This window comes from Schistocerca cancellata, chromosome 9, assembly GCF_023864275.1.
Source record: "Schistocerca cancellata isolate TAMUIC-IGC-003103 chromosome 9, iqSchCanc2.1, whole genome shotgun sequence".
Lineage (NCBI taxonomy): Eukaryota > Metazoa > Arthropoda > Insecta > Orthoptera > Acrididae > Schistocerca > Schistocerca cancellata.
Genome location: NC_064634.1, coordinates 326,593,709 through 326,614,537, shown reverse-complemented (window position 1 = coordinate 326,614,537; position 20,829 = coordinate 326,593,709). Strand labels below are relative to the sequence as shown.

The 20,829-nt window shown below is 41.9% G+C and overlaps 1 protein-coding gene across 5 annotated transcripts in view; it reads right to left on the bottom strand.

The window, feature by feature from the left end:
* The window catches only part of LOC126100576 (PAX-interacting protein 1), a 176,914-nt gene that overhangs the window by 57,363 nt on the left and 98,722 nt on the right, over positions 1-20,829 (bottom strand). For 4 of the 5 annotated variants that reach the window (XM_049911194.1, XM_049911197.1, XM_049911195.1 and 1 more), the window contains one exon: positions 13,135-13,447. In XM_049911194.1, the coding sequence (XP_049767151.1) occupies positions 13,135-13,447 (313 nt within the window). The remainder of the gene's footprint in view (positions 1-13,134; positions 13,448-20,829) is intronic. The other variant, XM_049911196.1, reaches the window with a different exon arrangement.

The window sequence follows — 20,829 nt, the reverse complement described above, 5'->3', positions numbered from 1 at the left end:
CCTTATCCCAATTCCTGCAATGGAAGTACTTCTTTGCTGCCAACCTCTCCAACCAAAACCACCCTAATTCTAACATTGAACCCTGCCTCTTCCTGTTCATACCACCATCCAACTGTGATCCTCTCCCCCTCCCACCTAACCACCTTCCAGGAATTTCTCACCTCAAACTTAGCCTCACTATCCCTCCCTAGGTTTTTTTTTTTTTTCAGAACACCAACCTTTCAGTAGAAGAAAGAACAGTCATACACAACCTCAACACAAATCCTGACCCAATCATCCTATCTGCAGGCAAAGGTTCCACCACTGTTGTTATGAACTGCAGTGACTACCTGGCAGAAGGCCTCTGCCAATTATCTGGCTCCTCCACCTACAAACTTTGCCAGAGTGATCCCATCCCGGAAGTCCAATACAAACTCCAATCCCTGCTTAAGGCCTTCGGCCCTTCCCTGAACCCGTTCTCTCCTCACCCTACGACACCCACCTTCTACACACTCCCCAAAATCCACAAACCCTACAATCCTGGACACCCCATTATGGCCGATTATTGTGCCATCACTGAAACAATTTCGGCCCTCATTGACCAACACTTCAAATTAATTGCCCGTAATCCACCTTCCCTTGTCAAAGACACCAACCACTTCCTTCACCAACTGTCCACCAGCCCTACATTTTTACCTCCTGGATCCCCCTACTTGTCACTGTTGACGCCACCTCCCTATACTGTTGACACCACCACCCTATATAACAACATCCCTCATACCTGTGGTCTTACCACTATTGGACACTACCTTTCCCAATGTCCTTCAAGACTCCAAAACCACAACCTCATTCCTCCTACACCTTACTAGCTTTATCCTAACCAACAGATACTTCTCATTTGAAGGGAAGGAATATAAACAAATCTGCGACACAGCCATGGGCGCCTGCATGTCACCCTCCTGTGCCAACTTTTTATGGGACATCTAGAGGGGACCTTCCTAGCCTGCCAAAACACCAAATCCCTAGACTGGTACAGATATCTTCATGATATGGACTCAGGGCCAACACAACCTATCTTCATTCCTTCACAATCTCAACACCTTCCCTCCCATTGTGCCACCTTCCTAGATATTCCTCTTTTCTGATGGCTCCATCCACACCTCTGTCCACATTAAGCCCATCAACCACCAACAGTAAATGCATTTTGACAGCTGTCATTCCTTTCAAACCAAAAACTCACTCCCATATAGCCTGGCTACACAGGGATGGCACAACTGCAGTGACAAAAAGTCCATTCCGCAGTATGCTGATAGTCTCACCAAGGCCATCACAGACAGGCACTATCTCCCAGATCTAGTCCCCAAACAGATCTCTCGTGCCATTTCCTCTCATACCCCCAACACTCTCACCAACTCGCAAGATTCAGCCACAAAGGAGTGTCGCCTTCATCACCCAGTACCACACTGGATGGGAACAACTGAACCACATCCTTTGCTAAGACTTTGATTACCTATCATCATGCCCTGAAATGAGAGACATCCTACCTGAGATGTTTCCCACCCCTCCTAAAGTGGTGTTCCATCGTCCACCCAACCTCCACAACACCCTAGTCCATCCCTACGCCGCTCCTAATCCCAACCCTTTGCCACATGGATTATATCCCTGTGGAAGACCCAGGTGCAAAACCTGCCCAATCCATCGACCCAGCACTTCCTATTTCAGTCCTGTCGCACGTTTATCTTCCGCCATCAGGGACCAAGCTGCATGTGAAAGCAGTTCTGTCATTTACCAACTCTGTTGCAATCATTGCACAGCTTTTTATATTGGTATGACTACCAACCAGCTGTCCACTAGGATGAATGGCCATCTCCAAACTGTGGCCAAGAGCAAAGTTATCCTTACATCACATTCTCTGTTCCTATAATTATCCTGGCCTCAATCTACGGTAACATACTGTCTCCACACCCTCCACCCAACAGTTTCCATTCCCCCTGTCCTATCATCTTCTCCCCATTCTTATCTCCCACCTCATTTATTTGCAACCCTCTGTCAATGCATCCACCCATCTTTCCTCGCTCCTCTCCTCTTTTCTCCACCTCCCTGCCCCACAACATCCTGATACTGTGTCTGTTGGCAGTCTAATCCCTGCACACTCCATCAGACAGCGTTCGTCTCTCTCTCCGCCCGTACACTGTTATCCCTTCCCCCTCCCTGCCCCCCTTAATAGTGCTGGTTGCATCCCACATGATCATTGCATTTTGGCTCGAGATGCTGGAGTTGGCGGTCGTGTGAATGGCGTGGTCTCTCTTTTACTGATGAAGGGTGTGGCTGGAAGCTTTATGTAAGTGTCTCTTAGTTGTGCCTGTCAGCAACTAGACATGTCTTCTTTACAGTAAGTAGCAATCTGTCTTTACCTACATTGTTGATATTCCTACTGTAGTTCCCATTATCTGACAGATAAAGGTTTCTTGCACCTGATGTTAATATCTTCACTACCGTAACGAGTGATACAGCCAATTGCGCTACATCTCATTAGGTGGACGGAGGAGGAGGAGAAAGAGATTACTGTTTAATGTCCCATCAACAACAAGGTCATTGGAGATGGAGCACAAGCTCGGATTAGGGACGGATGGGGAAGAAAACCATCTGTGCTCTTTCAAAAGAACCTTTCCAGCATTTGCCTGGAGCGATTTAGGAAAATCATGGTAAACCTAAATCAAGACACCCGTATGAGGGTTTGAACTGTCATCACCCCAAATGTGAGTCCAGTGTGCTAACCACAGTGCCACTTCGCTTGGTCTAGGTTGATTGTACCACAGATGGAATAAAGAACTGGATGTTAAAGTATGCGTGTTGTACAGTGTAAACTTATAAATTTTGTAACTGATCTGCACATGTAGAGTAGGAACATTGCTTTTGTTAGTGTGTTTTCAGTGCACTTAAGTCAAGAAGAATGTGATGTAAGTCATCACTGCTGTACAAATTAAGAGGCAAATGCAACTACTAAAAGACAATGTGAATTCCAGTACAATATTATGATAACTACTAGATTATTTGAATTCCAGTACAATATTATGATAACTATTAGATTATTAAAGCAGTGATCTTGTTTTGGATCATTCGATTTTTGACTGATTTGATACAGCCCACCAAAATTTCCTCTTCATTTAAAAGAAGCACTCAATGTTGCCAATTATTTGCTGTCTATATTCCAGTCTACATCTACATCTATTCTTTACAAACCACTGTGGTGTGCACAGCAGAGGGTACATCCAATGTACCACTTATTATAGTTTTTTTCCCCATGTCATTTCATGTCTGGAGTATGGGATAAATGATTGATAATCTAATCTCACTCTCATGATCTCTACAGAAGCAATAGGTAGGGGATTGTAGTACATTCCTAGAGCAACACTTAAAGTGTGTTCTAGAAACTTTGTTGGTAGGCTTTCTCGGGATAGCACCCATCTATCTTCAAGAGTCTGCCAGTTCAATTGCTTTAGCACCTCTGTGGCACTCTCCCAGGAATCAAACAAATCTGCAACCATTCAGGCCAATGTCCCCCATTAGTCCTCTTTCGTATGAGTCCCACACACTTCAGCAATACTCTAGGACAGGTTGCACAAATGATTTCTAAGCAATCTCCTTCATAGACAGATTGCATTTCCCCATTTGTCTGCCAATAAACTGAAGTCTGCCCTGTGCTTTACCTACGACTTGGCTAATGTGACAATATCATTTAATATCCCTATAAAGTGTTACAAGCAGGTTTATGTATGAGTTAACTGATTCTGTGACTCACTGATATCACAGTCAAAGGATACTGTGGGTCCCCCCTCCACCCCAGTGCTCCTCATTTTTGAAGTGAACAATTTTACATTTCCGAACATTTAAAGCAAGTTGTCAGCCTTGGCATCACTTTGAAATCTTATCAAGATTTGACTGAGTATTTACACAACTTCTTTCAGACAGTACTTCATTAGAGACACGCATCATCGGCAAAAAGTCTGAGGTTACTATGAATACTGACCACAAAGTTATTCATATACGATATCAACAGCAAGGGTCCTGACACACTTCACTGGAGTACTTTCAAAAATACTTCTACATCTGTTGATCAAAAAATCCTCAGTTCAGTCACAAATTTTGCTTGATACCCCATATCATCGTACTTTTGATAGTAAGCACAGATTGAGTCAAATGCTTTTTGGAAATCAAGAAATACTCCATCTACTTGACTGCCTTGGTCCAAAGCTCTCAGCATGTCATGTGAAAAAAGTGCAAGTTAGGTTTCAAGTGAGCAATGATTTCAGAAATCGTGCTGGTTGGGATAGAGGAGGTCATTCTCTTCAAGATACCTCATTATGTTTGAACTCAGAATATGCTCTAAGATTCTACAATAAATCTATATTAAATATGGTAGTTTTATGGCTCAATTCTACTGCTCTCCTTGTAAATGGGTGTGACCTCCACTTTCTTCTAATTACAGGGCAAGGGTTTTTGTTTGAGGGATTTACAACAGACTATAGTTAACAGAGGGGCTAACTCTGCTGCAAATGTAGTACAGAATCTGACAGGGATTCCAGTGGGCTCTGGAGCTCCATTCAATTTTAATATTTCAGCTGTTGCTCAACACAACTAACTCTATCACTTATTTCATTCATCCATTCAGTGGTACCAGGATTAGCTGGGGCAACTCTCATGGGTTTTCCTCTGAAAGGAACATTTAAAAATAGAGTCAAGTGTTCTGATTTTGCTTTTTTACCCTCCATTTCAATGCATGTCTCATCCACAAGTGACTGGACACTGACTTTGGTGCCACTAACAGCTTTTACATATGATCAGAATTTCTTTGGGTTCTCTGGTAGATCATTTGAAAATGTTCTGCTACAATAGTCACTAAATACTTCACGCATTGCTCTCTCGATAGCTAAATGTGTTTCATTTAGCCCCTCTCTATCTATAGTCCTATGTTTTGTTTTACATTGATTATGCAGTAGCCTCTGTTTCTTTGGAAACTTCTTTTCAGTGACTGTATAAAATGGAGAGACTCTCCCATTATCAACTGTTCTACTGGGTAGATATCTATCCAGTGCATTGTCAACTATTCTTAAACTTCAGCCATTGTTCCTATACAGGCTCTTGTCCTGTGCTGAAAGTTCCAAGTTGCTCACTGAGATATGACATTACTGAACATGAATATCTTTCTGCTTGTTTTAGTTGTTCTTTGTACTTTGGTAATCACTGCTGTACAACCGTGCCATGGTAACTGATACTAGTTTCAATGTGGACACCCTCAAAAAGGTAAGGTATATTTGTTGCCATTAGTGCTAATACATTTCCATTATGAATGGGGTTCCTAATTATCTTTTCTAAGTAGTTTTCAAGGAAGGCATTTAGTAATATTTCACGGGCTGTTTTGTCAGTCCACCACTGATGAAACTGTAATGATCCCAACTGATAATTGGATACTTAAAGCACTGATTACAGTACGACTGGGGAACTTACGTACAACTGAGGTGAGGTTTCCTCTAAAGTTTTCAGTTACATCAGGTTTTATGCCCACCGATAATGCTGAGTCTTGCCCAAACAATTCTGCATCCAGCTTCAATTTTTATACTGGTGGATTTGAGTTTCTTGTCTAGTGCAACAAATACACGAACTCCATTTCCCACTAGTCTGTCCTTTTGATATACACTTAAACTTTCCCCAAAAATCCCACTGCTATCATATTCAGGTTTTAAATAGCTTTCTGTAGCTCGACTCTCGATATTCCTTTACAATTTTTGTCCTTTAGAGCTCCCTCTAGTAATATGATGGCTTAACCTATGTCCCATCAACCTGCCCTTTCTAGTTAACTTTCTCATTTCCTAGCTTATCAGGCCACTTAACTTTCAGTATCTTTCCATAGCACCACACCTCACAGTTTAAATTATCTTCTTTTCTGTTTTTCACACAGTCCATGATTCAGTATCATATAATGCTGTGCACCAAGAGATACTTTTTAAGAAATTTTCCATCACCAGTACCAGTTTTCTTACCATTACAGTAGTGCCCAATACAAGCAGTCATTTAGTGTTTCACCATTAGAACATTTACAAACAACACTCTGTGTACTGCGGAGATTCATATCATTTTTGAACACAATAAATATTTTATACTTGACAGATACATCTTTTGATGTAGGAGTGTACCGTATATGCCACTGATGGTGGACTATGTACTTGAATTTCAGTCTGGCAAATAAATACGAAAACTCATAGTATAATACATGATAACCTTTGTCAAATGTCCTTTTAGTAAGGACTGACTTCTTTGGCAGTGCTTACCTGCTTCTTATGTTCTCTTTGCTCCATACAACACGTTATTTTTCTTCTAAGGTAGCAGAATTCCTTCACTTCATGTGCTACACCTCATCCTCTGTTTTGATGTTACATTTATCACTTATTTCATTTCTGCTACTTCTAAACACTTTTGTCATCATCCTTTCATAGTTTGTGTGCTGTAGACTGTTTGTGCTATTTAACAGGTGCTATAATTCTTCCTTACTTTCACAGAGGATAGGAAGGTCTTCAGCGTATCTTTATCACTGATATTCTTTATATACCATACTGGAACCTTTCTATTATTTCCTTTATTGCTTCTTGGTAAACAGATCAGGCAATAGAGTAGAAAGACTGCATCCCTGCCTTTTGGTCAGCGTTTCTCTCTGGGACTTCCATTCTTACTGTTTCCTCCTGCTTCTTGCGTATATGGTAATTACTAATATTTCTCCATAGCATAGATATATTTTTATGAGGATTTAATTATTTTTTTACCAGTTTACATGGTTGAACACTTTTTCCTTGTCATTTTTTCTATTTTCCATAGTTCCTTGTTTGCTTCAAAATTTGGTGGAGGTATGTTCTGTCTATGCAACTAGTAGACAGTTTGTTTACTGCCATACATGTTTCACTTCTTTTATTTGTGAAACATCTTCAGTGACAATTTCCAGCATTGTTAGCTCATCTGTGTGGTCCTGGAGATACATCCATTAGTCTCCATGCTCCAGTGGGCCTATTTCCGGCATTCTTTCACCCACATTTGATTCAACAGATCGGATCAATCACTTGCACTTCATATTTTGTGTTCAACATGTGCGGGTTTTCAGTGTGTAGTGTTGCCAACAGTTGGCAGCACTACACACCCAAAACACACATATGCTGAACACAAAATATAAAGTGCAAATGATGTAAGTGATGTGGTGAATCAAATGTGGGTGAACAAATGCCAGAAATCAGCCAACTGGAGCTTGGAGACTAATGAAAACATCTCCAGGACCACACAAATGAGCCAACAATGTTGGAAACTGCCACTGGAGATGCTTCACAAATAGAAGAAGTGAAACGCAAATGTCAATAAGCAAACTGTCTTTAACTAGTTGCATAGATGGAACATACGTCCATGAACTTATTCTAGGTTGACAAATCCCATGACAGTGTCTTAGTTTTACTTAATTTTTACTTCCATTATCAAGCACAATTAGTTGCCACTTCCACCAATGATTTTGGAAATTCGAAGAAATCTTACCAAACTCTGAATCTAATACTGGATCCTCTACATCTTCCGTATTGACACGCACTTCTTCTTCTATCATAATAAAGGTTTTTTTCTCCTCACATAGGCCCCAAATGTACCCTTTCCACTATCCGCTCTCTCCTCTCATTGCACATTCACTTCCTATTCCTTTAATTTCTTATTTTGTTGTACTCCCTTTTCCCCCCTTCAATAATTTGAATTACTTTTTTGAATTTCTTCCTGAGCCCACAGTTTCCTCAGTTACCATTTTTATACCAAAATTTGTTTGTTCAACTTCTGTTATTACCATTTTCAGGGTTATCCATTCTTCCTCGACACAAGTAACCTGCTGTAGTATTCATTACTGCAGTATCTACATCCCTAGCGAACTTCGAAGGTACATAATCATTCCTCAATATTTCAGTATCCTATTTTCTTATACTTAGATGTCTCCAAGTGATTCTCTTAAATTTTATCACAGTCATCAATACTAAACTGTGACCTGAGTTTACATATAATTAATTTAATAAAAGTAAAACTGAAACTGTATATCCATAAATGGAGTCAAAAAGTAAATGGGAGTGACTCCATCAGATTACTAGGAATGTATGTGGACCTGCAACTGAAATGGGTTGTACACACAGAATAGTTCTGAAATAAATTTTGTGATTTTTACCAATTAAAGCCTTGTGTTAGTAATAACCAGCTTCTGCCTTCATACTATGCTTTCCTTCACACAAACAGAAATATCCTACAGTTCAGAACCAATGTTCATGTGGCAAAAAACACAGTGAGGACAATTATAGGCAGTATAGATAGTCATGCCAGCCACCATACAAAGAACAAAAGATAATAACAGTACCTTCCCTCTATATTAAAGCCTATCTCCTTCCATTAAGAAACCAGACAGAGACCCTTAACTTGTAGAAGTGCTGCCCACAATTATGAAACAAAAAGCAGAAATAATGTAGATTTAAAGTACACTAGTTTAAATAAGTTGCCAACCCTGACAGTGAGAGAGCTACCTTACAATTACTGAGCCAGGTATCTACACAATCTATTAATCAATAAATGTGCTTAAGAGGTATGAGACTTCCATAATAGCATATAACCCTAAATACAACATGTAAATTTCAATGCAAAATCTTATTATTGTACACCTGCATAAATCCAATAGTTCAGTAACAAACAAACTACAATCCAATATTTGATTGCAAAAGCTCTGTCTCCCCATAATGTAATGCAGCTGGTACTTTCCTGTCTCTCCTAGCCCTTTGAACGTATACCTCCTCCAATTGTGATTTTTTAACAGGGTATTACAAGCTGAAATTCATGGCAGAGCTCAAGAAGTTGTCCTCTTCTCTCATTATTATTACGGGAGCTAGCATTCTCCTGCAACTCTGCCTTCCATTCCTTCCCCTGCAATAATGTCCCAATCACGCCATGATAAATAGATTTTCATCTCCCATTATATAATGACCTCCATTCAGTTACCTCATATACTACGTATGTCATCTCCCAATTATGATGTCAGCATTTGTACCTGAACTATTTGTTTATACTAACTTCCTCTTTGCATTACCTTCCTATTTGCAATGAATCTTACTCCTGATACACCATTTTATGACACAGTTGATATTAGCCTCTATTTACCTGACCAAATGTCTTTACCTTTCTTCCATTTCACTTCAATGAAGCATAGTACACCTAGACTCATCATTCAAATTTTCCATTTTAGATTTTCTAGCATACCAAATTTATTGAAACTTCTGACATTACATGCTCCAACAAATACAACATTATCCTTATTTTTATCAAAATGTTACACCCCTCTGGCAGTCCCCTCCCGGAGATTTGAATGGGCGACTAATCTGGCATCATGCAGCATTGAAGAGATCAAATGTCCCTTTTTAATTAAAAGCTACATTTCATGCTGAAACACTTTGTGTCTTTAAAGCAGTAGTTACCATTGCCTTCTGCTTTCTCATGTCACTGGTCATAGCTGATTCTTCCACCTTTAAAGGTGGTTTCCCACCTGAAGACCAACAGGTTGCTCTGAACATATGCCTTTTTTTTCTTATACCATAAGTCTTCAGCCACTATAGTTTGATCTTTATTCAAAATCTAAGCACAGGTTGGGGTCAAGCCCGGGAGTCAGGACCTTTGGATTAGTAGTCAAAGATACTGCCATGACCAAGACACCAACATTTGATTGAGGACAATTCAGAAACAATTTATGGTGCTGGTTAATTAACATTAACAGAACTCAGTGACACATACTGTTCCTGCGTTGTTGCTTGGTTCACGGAATCCCTCCAAATGGCCTTACCATCAAATTATCCATCTCCGGCTGCCAACCCTCCTTCCATAATGACACAATGACCTCCACCTGTTCAGATTCTGCTAATCCTTAGCCCTCACCAACATAGTACTACAAAACCGTACCAACCAAGCTCAAACCTCCTTGCAGTACCTTGTCTCCATCCACAACATGCACAACGCCACCTCAGAAAGCTCTCCACCCCACTCACTTCCTACCCCTGCCTTAGAGTATCCCTGTCCACTACAACAACCTCCAAACCTCTTCCATGTCCCCTCACAGCTGACAAACCCTGTCTCACAGACCTACTATACTTACTCCACCCTCCAAAAATCCCTCCCACCACCACACAGCATCCAGAACCTAAACAGACCTATAACACAGTCATGAACCTTTCCTCCGGAAACCTTAGACCCACAGAAATATCAGTCCTTTTCAAAGACCTTACCTTTTGCCCAACTCCCAAATTCAATCATGCAGGTCTTGTTAAAGACCTTCTCTCCTCCAGGTCCCTGCAGAAAAAACACTTTTTTGCCACCAACTCTACCAATCAGACAAAGACCAATGCTGAACCCTGCCTAACTCAGTTCACTCCTCCAGCCAGCCGTGATCCACCCCCACTGCCCCAAATCACACCCTGTTAACTTTCCAGAATTTCTTATCCTTGAACCTGGCCTCACAATCATTCCCCAAATCCCTCAACATGCAAACTAACCTTATATCTGCAGAAAGAACCACAGTCCACCATCTAAAATTTGATGCTGACCTTATAATCCTACCTATGGACAAAGGCCCCACCACTGTTGTTTTGAACCACAAGGATTACATGGCAGAAGGACTCTACCAGCTGTCATGCACTCCCATCTACAAACCTTGCCACAGTGACCCCATTCCAGAAATCCAGCAGGATCTCGTCACTCCTAAAATCCTTAGGCCCATCCCAGAACCTCTCCCCAGAGTCCATTTCTGTGATCATCCCTACCACTCCATGTACACCAACCTTCTACATGCTTCCTAAAGCCCATAAACTCAACCACCCAGGACGCTCCATTGTGGTCAGTTACTGGCCCCCATTGAGAGAATCTCTGCTCTTGTAGACCAACACCTTCAACCTATTACCTACAACTTACCCTTCTATATAAAAGATATCACCCATTTCCTTCACTGGCTCTCCGCAGTTCCTTTCCCACAAAGGGCCCTGCTGGTCACTACTGATGCCCCCTCCCTTTACACTACTGCTATTGAACACTACCTGAATGATTCTAAACCAACAACCTCCTTCCTAGTCGTCATGACCAACTACATCCTCACTCACAATTACTTCTCCTTTAAAGGCATTACCTACAAACAAATCCAGGGTACAGCTAGGGGCACCCGCATGGGACCATCTTCTGTCAACCTATCCATGGGCCATCTAGAGGAATCCTCCCTAAACACCCAGAATCCTAAACCCCTCACGTGGTTCAGATTCACTGATGACATCTCTGCAATCTGGATCGAGGGTGAGCACACCCTATCCACATTTATTCAGAACATCAACAGCTTCTCCCCCGTTCTCTTCACCTGGTCCTACTTGACCAAACAAGCCATCTTCCTAGATGTTGACCTCCACCTCAAAGATGGCTTCATCAGTTCCTCCATCCATATCAAACCAACTAACCGCCAGCAATACCTCCACTTCAACAGCTACCACCCGTTCCATACCAAGAAGTCCTTCCATACAGCCTAGCAACCTGTGGTCATCGCAGCTACAGTAACGAGCAGTCCCTCTCGAATTATACCAAGGGTCCCACCAAAGCCTTCACAGACCGTAATTATCCTCCCAAACTTGCACAAAAACAAATCTCCTGTGCCTTATCTTTCCAGTCTCCCACCGTCCAGCCACAGAGGAGCATTCCCCTCGTAACTCAGTACCACCCAGGACTGGAGCAACTGAATTACATTCTCCGCCAGCATTTCGACTAACTCTCAACGAGCCCTAAAATGAGAAATGTCCTGCTCACTATCCTTCCCAACCCTCCATAGTCATATTCCACCATTCAACAAACCTACAAAATATACTCATCCTTCCCTACACAATCCCTGCTCCCAAACCCTTACCTCATGGCTCATACCCCTGTAACAGACCTAGATGCAAAACCTGTCCCATACGTACTCCCACCCCCACCTACTACAGTCCGGTCACAAACATCACCTATCCCATCAAAAGCAGGGCTACCTGTGAAACAAGTCACGTGACCTAAAAGCTAAGCTGCAACCATTGTGATGCATTCTCTGTGGGCTGTCTGTCCGCATGAATGGCCACCGACAAACTACGGCCAAGAAACAAGTGAACAAGTGGACCACCCCTTGCTGAGCACACTGCCAAACGTAACATCCTTCATTTCAATGACTGCTTTACAGCCTGTGCAATATGGACCCTTCCCACCATCACCAGCTTTTCTGAATTGCACAGATGGGAACTTTCCCTGCAATATATCCTCCATTCCCATAACCCTCCTGGCCTCAACCTTCGTTAGTCATTGTCCTCACCCATCCAACCCCTTCCCTGTTCCCTTTCCAGCACTACACAGTCCTTATACCCCCATCACATCCAGTATTTTTAGTTCTCTCCTTTTCCACTACCCCCTCTCTCCCCTCCGCACCTCTCGCCTGCCCTCTGTCTAACCTGCAACACTTCACTGTTCGCCACTCCTACCCTACTATGCCTCCCCCTCCCCATTCCAGCCTCCTCCTTACCCCCACACAGTCGCCACTCCCATCATGCACTGGTGCTGCTGCTCACACTATGGTCTCAGTTGCCTGAGACTCCAGTTGTGTGTGTGAGTTGCATTTTTGTGTGTGTAGTTTTGATGAAGGCCTTACTGACTGAAAGCTTTATTTGTGTCAGTCTTTTTGTTGTGCCTATCTGCGACTCAGCATCTCCACTATATAGTGAGTAGCAACTTTCCTTTTCATACATTATTTCTGTGATTTATGAGCAAGTGAAGCAAGATGCTGTAGTGTCTCCTAGTGCTGAATGCTGCCAATGGACCAACATGCTTCTTAGCAATTGTTACTTCTAGGCAGTCATTTGCAGTATCATGCTGGAAAAGCCACATGTAAAGCATCAGAGCCAAAAGCCTCGGTTTTCTGTTATATCAACAAAGATGCAACATGTAAAAGTATTCTAACAAATGTATTATAGAATAATTCCCAAGGTCTTGTAATTGAGGCACACATGTTGCATGAACAAATTAGGAAAATGTTTTTGTATAACAACACAACTCAAGACTTACGTTTAAGGTTAGGATTGTGACCATAAAACTGTTGTTGTGCACGTGGTGGCTGAGGTGGGGCAGCAGCTCCCTGGGCGGATTTTGCAAGTGCTGCTGCCACTCTAGCTGCAGTTGCTGCTGTCTGAGAGTACGGTATGGCTCCCGGAACCTGCGGGGGTTGTGAAGGAACTGCAGCGAGCTGCTGCTGTGCTTGAGGTATTGGTGGTTGTGGCTGCTGCTGTTGCTGCTGCTGCAGTCCAACAACAGGTGGAGGAGCCAGCCCCGCACCCGCTACTGTAGTGTTGGCTACATTGGCTAGAGCACGTCGCTGCTGCTGTTGACACAGATAAAATACTTGCCTGAGTACCAAAGTAGGGTTTTAGTTGATTAATATTAATTCTGTGGTTTCTGAGTGAAGCAAATAATCATACTGTCCCTTGGCAATGAAACATCAGGACTGCTAACAAAATCTGAAACAGAACAAGCTGTTCCAGTGCGAACACATTACATGAAGCTATCATGAAGCAAATATACTACAAAGAAACAATGAAACGCACATTTTTCTCAGTGAATTCCACTGAGCAAATCGTCTCTGGTCTGCAGCCAAGTTAAGTGTCATCTTGATCCAATGTAGCCCAGCAACATACGTCTAACTGATGCAGTGGTTTCTGTTTACATTCTGGATGCAATATTGCAAAGTCATCAAGAATGTCCCCAATTGTGAATGGTAGAGGCAGTGGACAATACTAACCTCTAGTCTCAGCACTGTACCTCCAGTCATACTACCACCTACCTCACCACTGGTCTTCTTAAGGTAAACATGGACTGATTTATGCTCATCTGGAAAAATAACAGCTGGGTCAAGACTGTGTAAAATATTATATGTAGGATCCTGCTAACTCAAGTGACTAAAGGAAGGAAGGAAGGAAGGAAGGAAGGAAGGAAGATTTTGGAATAAAACATTGTTGCAGAAGAAACTGAGTAGCACAGTGACCATGGTGGAGTGGTTATGATACTAGACTGTTGCATGGAGGGTCGTGAGTTCAAAACTCACCTGAACTGTACAATTTTAATTTCTATATTTGATTAGAGTACATTCTAAAAGTATCCACAAATGTCAAGAATCATTGTGCTGGAATGTTCTGTAACTATATATATACCGTATGTGTTCTGGCCGGAGGCAGTTCGCTCCGCGCTCTTGAAAGTGCAAGTGCTGAATAAACCTTCGTTAAGTGAAGTTCGTGTTCGTCATTCATCTAATTACACCTTCTTCTACGTGACATTATTCTGGTGGAGATGCTGGGTATTGGAACTTGTGATAGCACACATCATCGACGACACAGTGGCTCCCATCCGGTGACGACAGAGCCACTGTTTACGTGGCAAGAAACCCGAGTTCGAGCCATATTCAACGGATGGCAATCTATTGGAGACAGAAGAAGAAGAGGACACTACGATGACAGCAACTGTGTGCCACCACATGAGACATCCTATCAGGTTCTCTGGTGATGATGGCCGAGATCCAAATAAGTGGCTGAAGGTATTTGAGCGTATAGCCAAACTTAACAAACGGGATGACACCGTGTGTTTGGCTAAAGTATTTTTCTACTTGGAGAGCACTGCCAAGCAATGGTATGAGAACAATGAAGAGAAGTTCCCAAGCTGGGAAGTATTCCAGGTGGAACTGCACAAGTGTTTCGGCGCACACAACGACAGAAGTTTAAGGCTGATGATAAATTAAAGTGCAGGGCACAGCGTCCAGGAGAAACAGCAGCATCCTACATTCAACACGTCTTGGAGCTGTGTAAAACAGTGGAGCCTAGAATGAGGGAGGAAGATAAGATTGCACATCTCATGAAGGGTGCCCTATTTCTGAAGGAGGTTTCGACACCAGCTGACTTCATAAAATGGTACCAGCATATAGAGACAATGGATCGAAAAAGAATTAAACGCAAGAAGTTTGAACGGCTTCCAAACGTTGTATCGATGTCTGTGATGGAAGAAAGGAACTGATTTCACAAGTGTTCTTGAACAGATAGTGGGGGAGGAAGTTCAGAAGGCACTTGGATTGCACGGCGAGCAAAAAACCAAGATGCTTCAAGAGGTCATAAGGGAGGAAGTGGAACAGACATTGAATCCGATCTCTTGTCCTTCATTTCCCTTTAAAATGGTGAAAAAGTCAAGATCCAGGCTAAGTTATGTTCCTACAGTGCCACATGAGGAACCTGTTTGGCAACCAAGGAAGACTGACTTTTGGAGGACCTAGGATAACCAACCAGTATTTTTTCACTGCGGACAACCAAGACATGCGGTGCGCTACTGTTGAGAAAGGTGGCAGATATTTTATGATACCCGCGCCAGAAGACAGCAGACCGATCTTAGACGATGTCAACTCCAGGACAAGATGAACACGATGTGGGTGAAGGACGACAAAGATGAAAAAGAAGACGTGGGTGCTGGACGATGTAGATCACCATCGCCGCAAGCTAGCTGCTGGAGAGGACACTCCCCAACATGCCGATCAAGGTCTCCATTGCCGTTTAGAAGCTTCAGCCTATCACCTAGCCGCCGCAACCTGGAAAACTAAAGGTGTGACCTTCCTTGGAGGTAAGGCCACCGAAGAGAAAAATCCTCCGCTATCAATCACTGCAGAACTGATAGGAAACTACGTCGATATCCTCATTGACGGCCAATCAGCCCAAGCTCTTGTGGTCTCTGAAGCATCATATTCAGTAATTTCGGAGAAGTACTGTCGCCAGTTACAGAAAACCGTATTGGTCGACAGTAAAACATCTCTGCTGAAGGTGGCTAATGGGAAATATGTAAAACCTACAGGAAGATGTGTCACTCATGTGAGTATAAGTGGCCATACACAGCCCTTAGAATTCATCCTCTTACAACAGTGTAAGTCATGACGTCATTCTCGGATGGGACTTTTTGAAAGCTTCTCAGCCAATTATAGATTGTGGTCGCTCGAAGATTACGCTAGACGAGATGAGATACTGTGGACAGGAAGATGCGCGTCCGATTGTGAGGAGACTATGTGTGCTGGATGAAGTTATCATTCCCGCAGTCAGTACTTGAAAGGTAAATGTCATGTGTCATGCCATGCATCAACCCATGGATCTTGTAGTGGAATGTAAGAGAAGCATACCACTGAAGAATAACTTGGTCATCCCAGCCTTTGTTGTCTCATTTAAGAATGGATTCGGTGAATTGTGGATAGTTAACTGTCGCCGAGAACCGCAGGTCCTTCCAAGAAACATGTGCGTAGCAAACGCTGAGTCGTTAATTGCTGAACAGCTGAGCATCATAGAAACCTCCCATGCCGAGTCTGTGGGCAAAATTGGTGCTACCACTACGAGACAAGATCTCCTAGCTCGACTATCACCAGATCTCACTAAGGAACAACAGAAGCAACTACCTGCAACTCTTCAGGAGTTCTCTGAAGTTTCAATCCATAGGTGAAGAGCAAATTAGAAAAAATCGATGGTGAAGCACCGGATTAGCACTGGAGACCGTCAACCAATAAGCCAGAGAGCATACCATGTGTCAGCAACGGAACATCGAATAATTCGCGATGAGGTAGAGAAAATGATGAAGAATGACATCATTAAGCCTTAGCAGAGCCCATGGTCGTCACAAGTAGTTCTCGTCAGGAAGAAGGATGGCAGTTGGTACTTTTGGGTTGCTTAATAAGATAATTAAAAAGGACATTTACCCCCTTCCACGAATTGACAATACACTACATTGTCTGAAAGGGGCTAAGTTTTTTTCGACCATGGACATGTACTCGGAACATTGGCAAATCGAAGTAGATGAGGCTGATTGTGAGAAAACTGCATTCATCACTCCTGAGGGCCAGTGTGAGTTTAATGTAATGCTGTCTCGTAATGCACCAGCAACTTTTGAATAGATGATGGATAATCTTCTAAGTCACCTGAAGTGGACGGTGTGTCTTTGTTATTTAGATGACATTATAGTGTTCTCAGAGTCATTTGATGAACACGTAAAAAGACTGAGGGCCATTCTTAAGTGTCTCCAACAAGGCGGATTGAACTTAATCCAAGAAAGTGTGTCTTTGAAGCAAAAGAAATAAAAAAAAGGTGAGCTCTGTAACGGAATTTCCTATTCCTAAAAGTATTAGAGATGTGAGAAGCTTCCTCGGATTATGTTCTTATTACCGTCGTTTAATCAAAGACTTTTGTATCAAAGCCAGCCCACTCCAAGAGTTGTTAAAAGCCAATGCTCTCTGTGCCAAGATGTGGCTGAACAGTACCCCAAATTCGGCAGTTCTGTGCATGCACTGCACCCTGTAGGGTAAAATGTGTCTCATCCCTCAATAGAATATTGGCTGGCTATATGTCATCAACTTTGAACCACACCAGAAACTGAAGAGCAAATTCAGAATGTTGCTGCGGATCATGAGGTTTCAGTCACTGCAACCATATGGATCTTCTACAGGTACCAGAGTAAAACAGACCATGGGATGGACAATTCTTGTGAGACTGCACAAGCACTAGCACTATCTGGGGCACATGGTGCATGGTTAGTTACAGTAACAGCAACCTCATCAACAATTTCCACCAGGACAGCATGCCTTCCTCTTCCAGGTGCGTCCGCCGCTCGTGGTCTCGCGGTAGTGTTCTCGCTTCCCGAGCACGGGGTCCCGGGTTCGATTCCCGGCGGGGTCAGGGATTTTCACCTGCCTCGAGATGACTGGGTGTTTGTGTTGTCCTCATCATTTCATCATCATCCAGGAAAGTGGCGAAATTGGACTGAGCAAAGATCGGGTAATTGTACGGGCACTGATAACCACGCAGTTGAGCGCCCCACAAACCAATCATCATCATCATCTCTTCCAGGTGCCACCCCAAATTCACCCACATTTTTGCATTTCATTATAATCTTCTTTAAACCATTTAATGATACTGGGTCTCTCCTCAGATCTTTCTGTCAATGATACTCCCTCAATGTATAATTTTAACTGCTGCTGTTCACATGAAACAGTTCCATTAACAGCACACAATTTCTTTTCTCAATGGCCATACTGTTCACTCACATTATGGCTTGTCAAATAACAGTGTGGACATCATACCGTCATACAAACAGTGTAGAGCACCAGATTTGCACCTGGTGGTCACAACTCAAACTAATCGTTTCTCCTGCGTAAATCGGATCTGCTTTAACTCATTAGCATAGCTACAAAGTTTCACTGCCATACGATAATTACAGCCTAAGCTGTACCTCTGTGAGTAGTTACACTTTAATTACAATCATACGGAACTTATTTCAGCAGCTGTCAAAATGTGCAAAATCATGCATGGAGAAAGGTTTGAAAGTCTGAAGTCAATACCACTCTCACTGTATTGATGCAATGACCACTGATATGAAAAATAAATTGCTACCACATCTTCATTATAGCCCCAAATTTCACCCTGCAGCTTGATGACATAAATTATATCAGAAATCCTTCCCAGCTTCTTGTTTTCATATGCTACTGTTATGAAAATGAAGGGCAGAAGGACTTTCTGTTTCATAAAGCTCTGGAAGAGAGGACTACAGATGAAGATATTTCCTTTTTGTGGATTCCCTTTCCAGTGACAACAATCTGTCATAAACAAATTGTGTCAGTATATGTACTGATGGGATGGCAGCATTTACTGGAATTAAAAAGGAGTGCACAGCAGCAGTGTGTGCGGTTTCTCCTCCTGTAAAATTCACACACTGCTTGATACACATGTAGTACAACCAGAAGTCAATAATGTGATGAATGACGTAGTTAGAGCTGTAAATTTTGTGAAAAGATGAGCTATACACAGCAGGCTATTTTACATTTTTTTGCAAGGAGGTGGGTTTCACTCATGGGTTGCTTCTATTTCACACTGAGGTATGTTGGTTGTCTCTTGGTAAAGTTCTTTGTTGCGTAATGGAGCGGACGGATAAATTTGTTTTCCCCTATTGAACAGCAGCCTTGCACTTGCGGTTCTGTTTCTGGATAAGAAACGGCTTCTAATGCCTGATGTTTCTGAAAAATTGAACAATCTTAATGTATCACTTCAAGGCCAAAAAGGTCATATCATCTATCTAATCAATAAAGTGCTTGCATTTATGAAAAAAACTTAGATGATGGAAAATCCAGATGGAGAAGGGTAACTGTGAGAGGCTTTCATGCCTGAATGATTTCTTGAAGGGCAATGAGTTGGATGTAGGTAAAATTAGTAGTCGGCATAGCACATCTCGAAAACCTTCAGCAACAATCTCGGGATAAATTTTCAGAACCTTCATCTCAAATGTGACTGGATTCACAGTCCATTCAATACAATCACAAGACCACTTGCCAACACTAGAACAGCAGGAGCTAATAGAACTCTCAAGTGACAGAACACTTAAAAATGTATTTAAATCAAAGTCCCTTAAACAATTCTGAGTGCAGACACAGAATGAATATCCCAGTTCAGCAAGGACAGTGGACATGTTATTAACTTTCACATCAATTTACTTGTATGAGTCAACATTTCCTGCAACGGCATTCATCAGAGAAAAAGGGTCAATCTCAAGTGTAGCTGAGATGTCATCTGTAAGTTTCTGTTGCAAATATCTGATTAAGACTGGATTTGCTTTCTTCACAAATTCAAGCACGCACATCACACTAAGTGTGCAAATGTCAGAAAATTTCCGAATTTTGAACTGTGTTCATTTTTACTCTTGTTTATCTCCTTCTTGGTTGATCAGTCTGAATATAAGTTTTTAAATTGGCATTAAAATAACGACAATTGTTCTATAATCATTTGTAAAGTGTGCTCCTTCACAAATTAAAAACTCTGAATTATTTAAAACCAATATACACAGACACAGTCAAACTTTAACTATCTGGCTAATTTATGAACTAATTTATAAAAAATTATGTAGTGAACAATATAAGGAAGGACTGCTGTCATGTGTGATTGCTTGTGTGAATTAATGTGTATGTTTCCTTTTCTGAAGAAAGCTTTGACTGAAAGCTAAATGTGTAATTGTCTTTTCACTTGTGCCTGCCTGATGTTTCCACTGTTTGAAAATATATAGGGAAATACACATATCTGCTCAATCCCAATAACTGCACACATAGTTATGGTTATTTATGAACGCGTTGTAATTTTTAACTTTTGACTATCTTTGAATAATAATAATAACATATGATAAATTTAAAAAATGCTTAACTATGGTGTGCTCAGAGAACACTGTATAATTATTGGACAGAACTAAATAGATTTTGTGTCAAGTATGAGAAGCATTCAGGATGGAAAGAGCAATGGGGTGGGAACCAAATAATTTGTGTTGCAGAAGAGGGGTGTGACAAAAATGTTTGAGAACCCCTGCCCTATAGTAGCAGGCTTGCACATTACACAGACTTTTTTTACGTGACTTATATGGGGAGAATGTCCACATATGAGTAGGCCATATGAAATATGTGGCTACAAGAGTGTGAAATTTGTCATACAGAGAGAATTATTACTGACCATATCTCTACGTCTCCACATGAGGTAGGACACTTGTGAGATCTCTTTACAGGCTTTGTTAATATGATTATCCCATGAGTTTGGTGTCAATATGTATTCCTAAGGGTTTGACACATTTATTTCCTACATTCTCAGACAATCCTTAAATAAGCTTTTGGGTTTCGTCTGAATTACAAACAAGTTTATTGGCTGCAAACCAATTTAATGCAGTCAA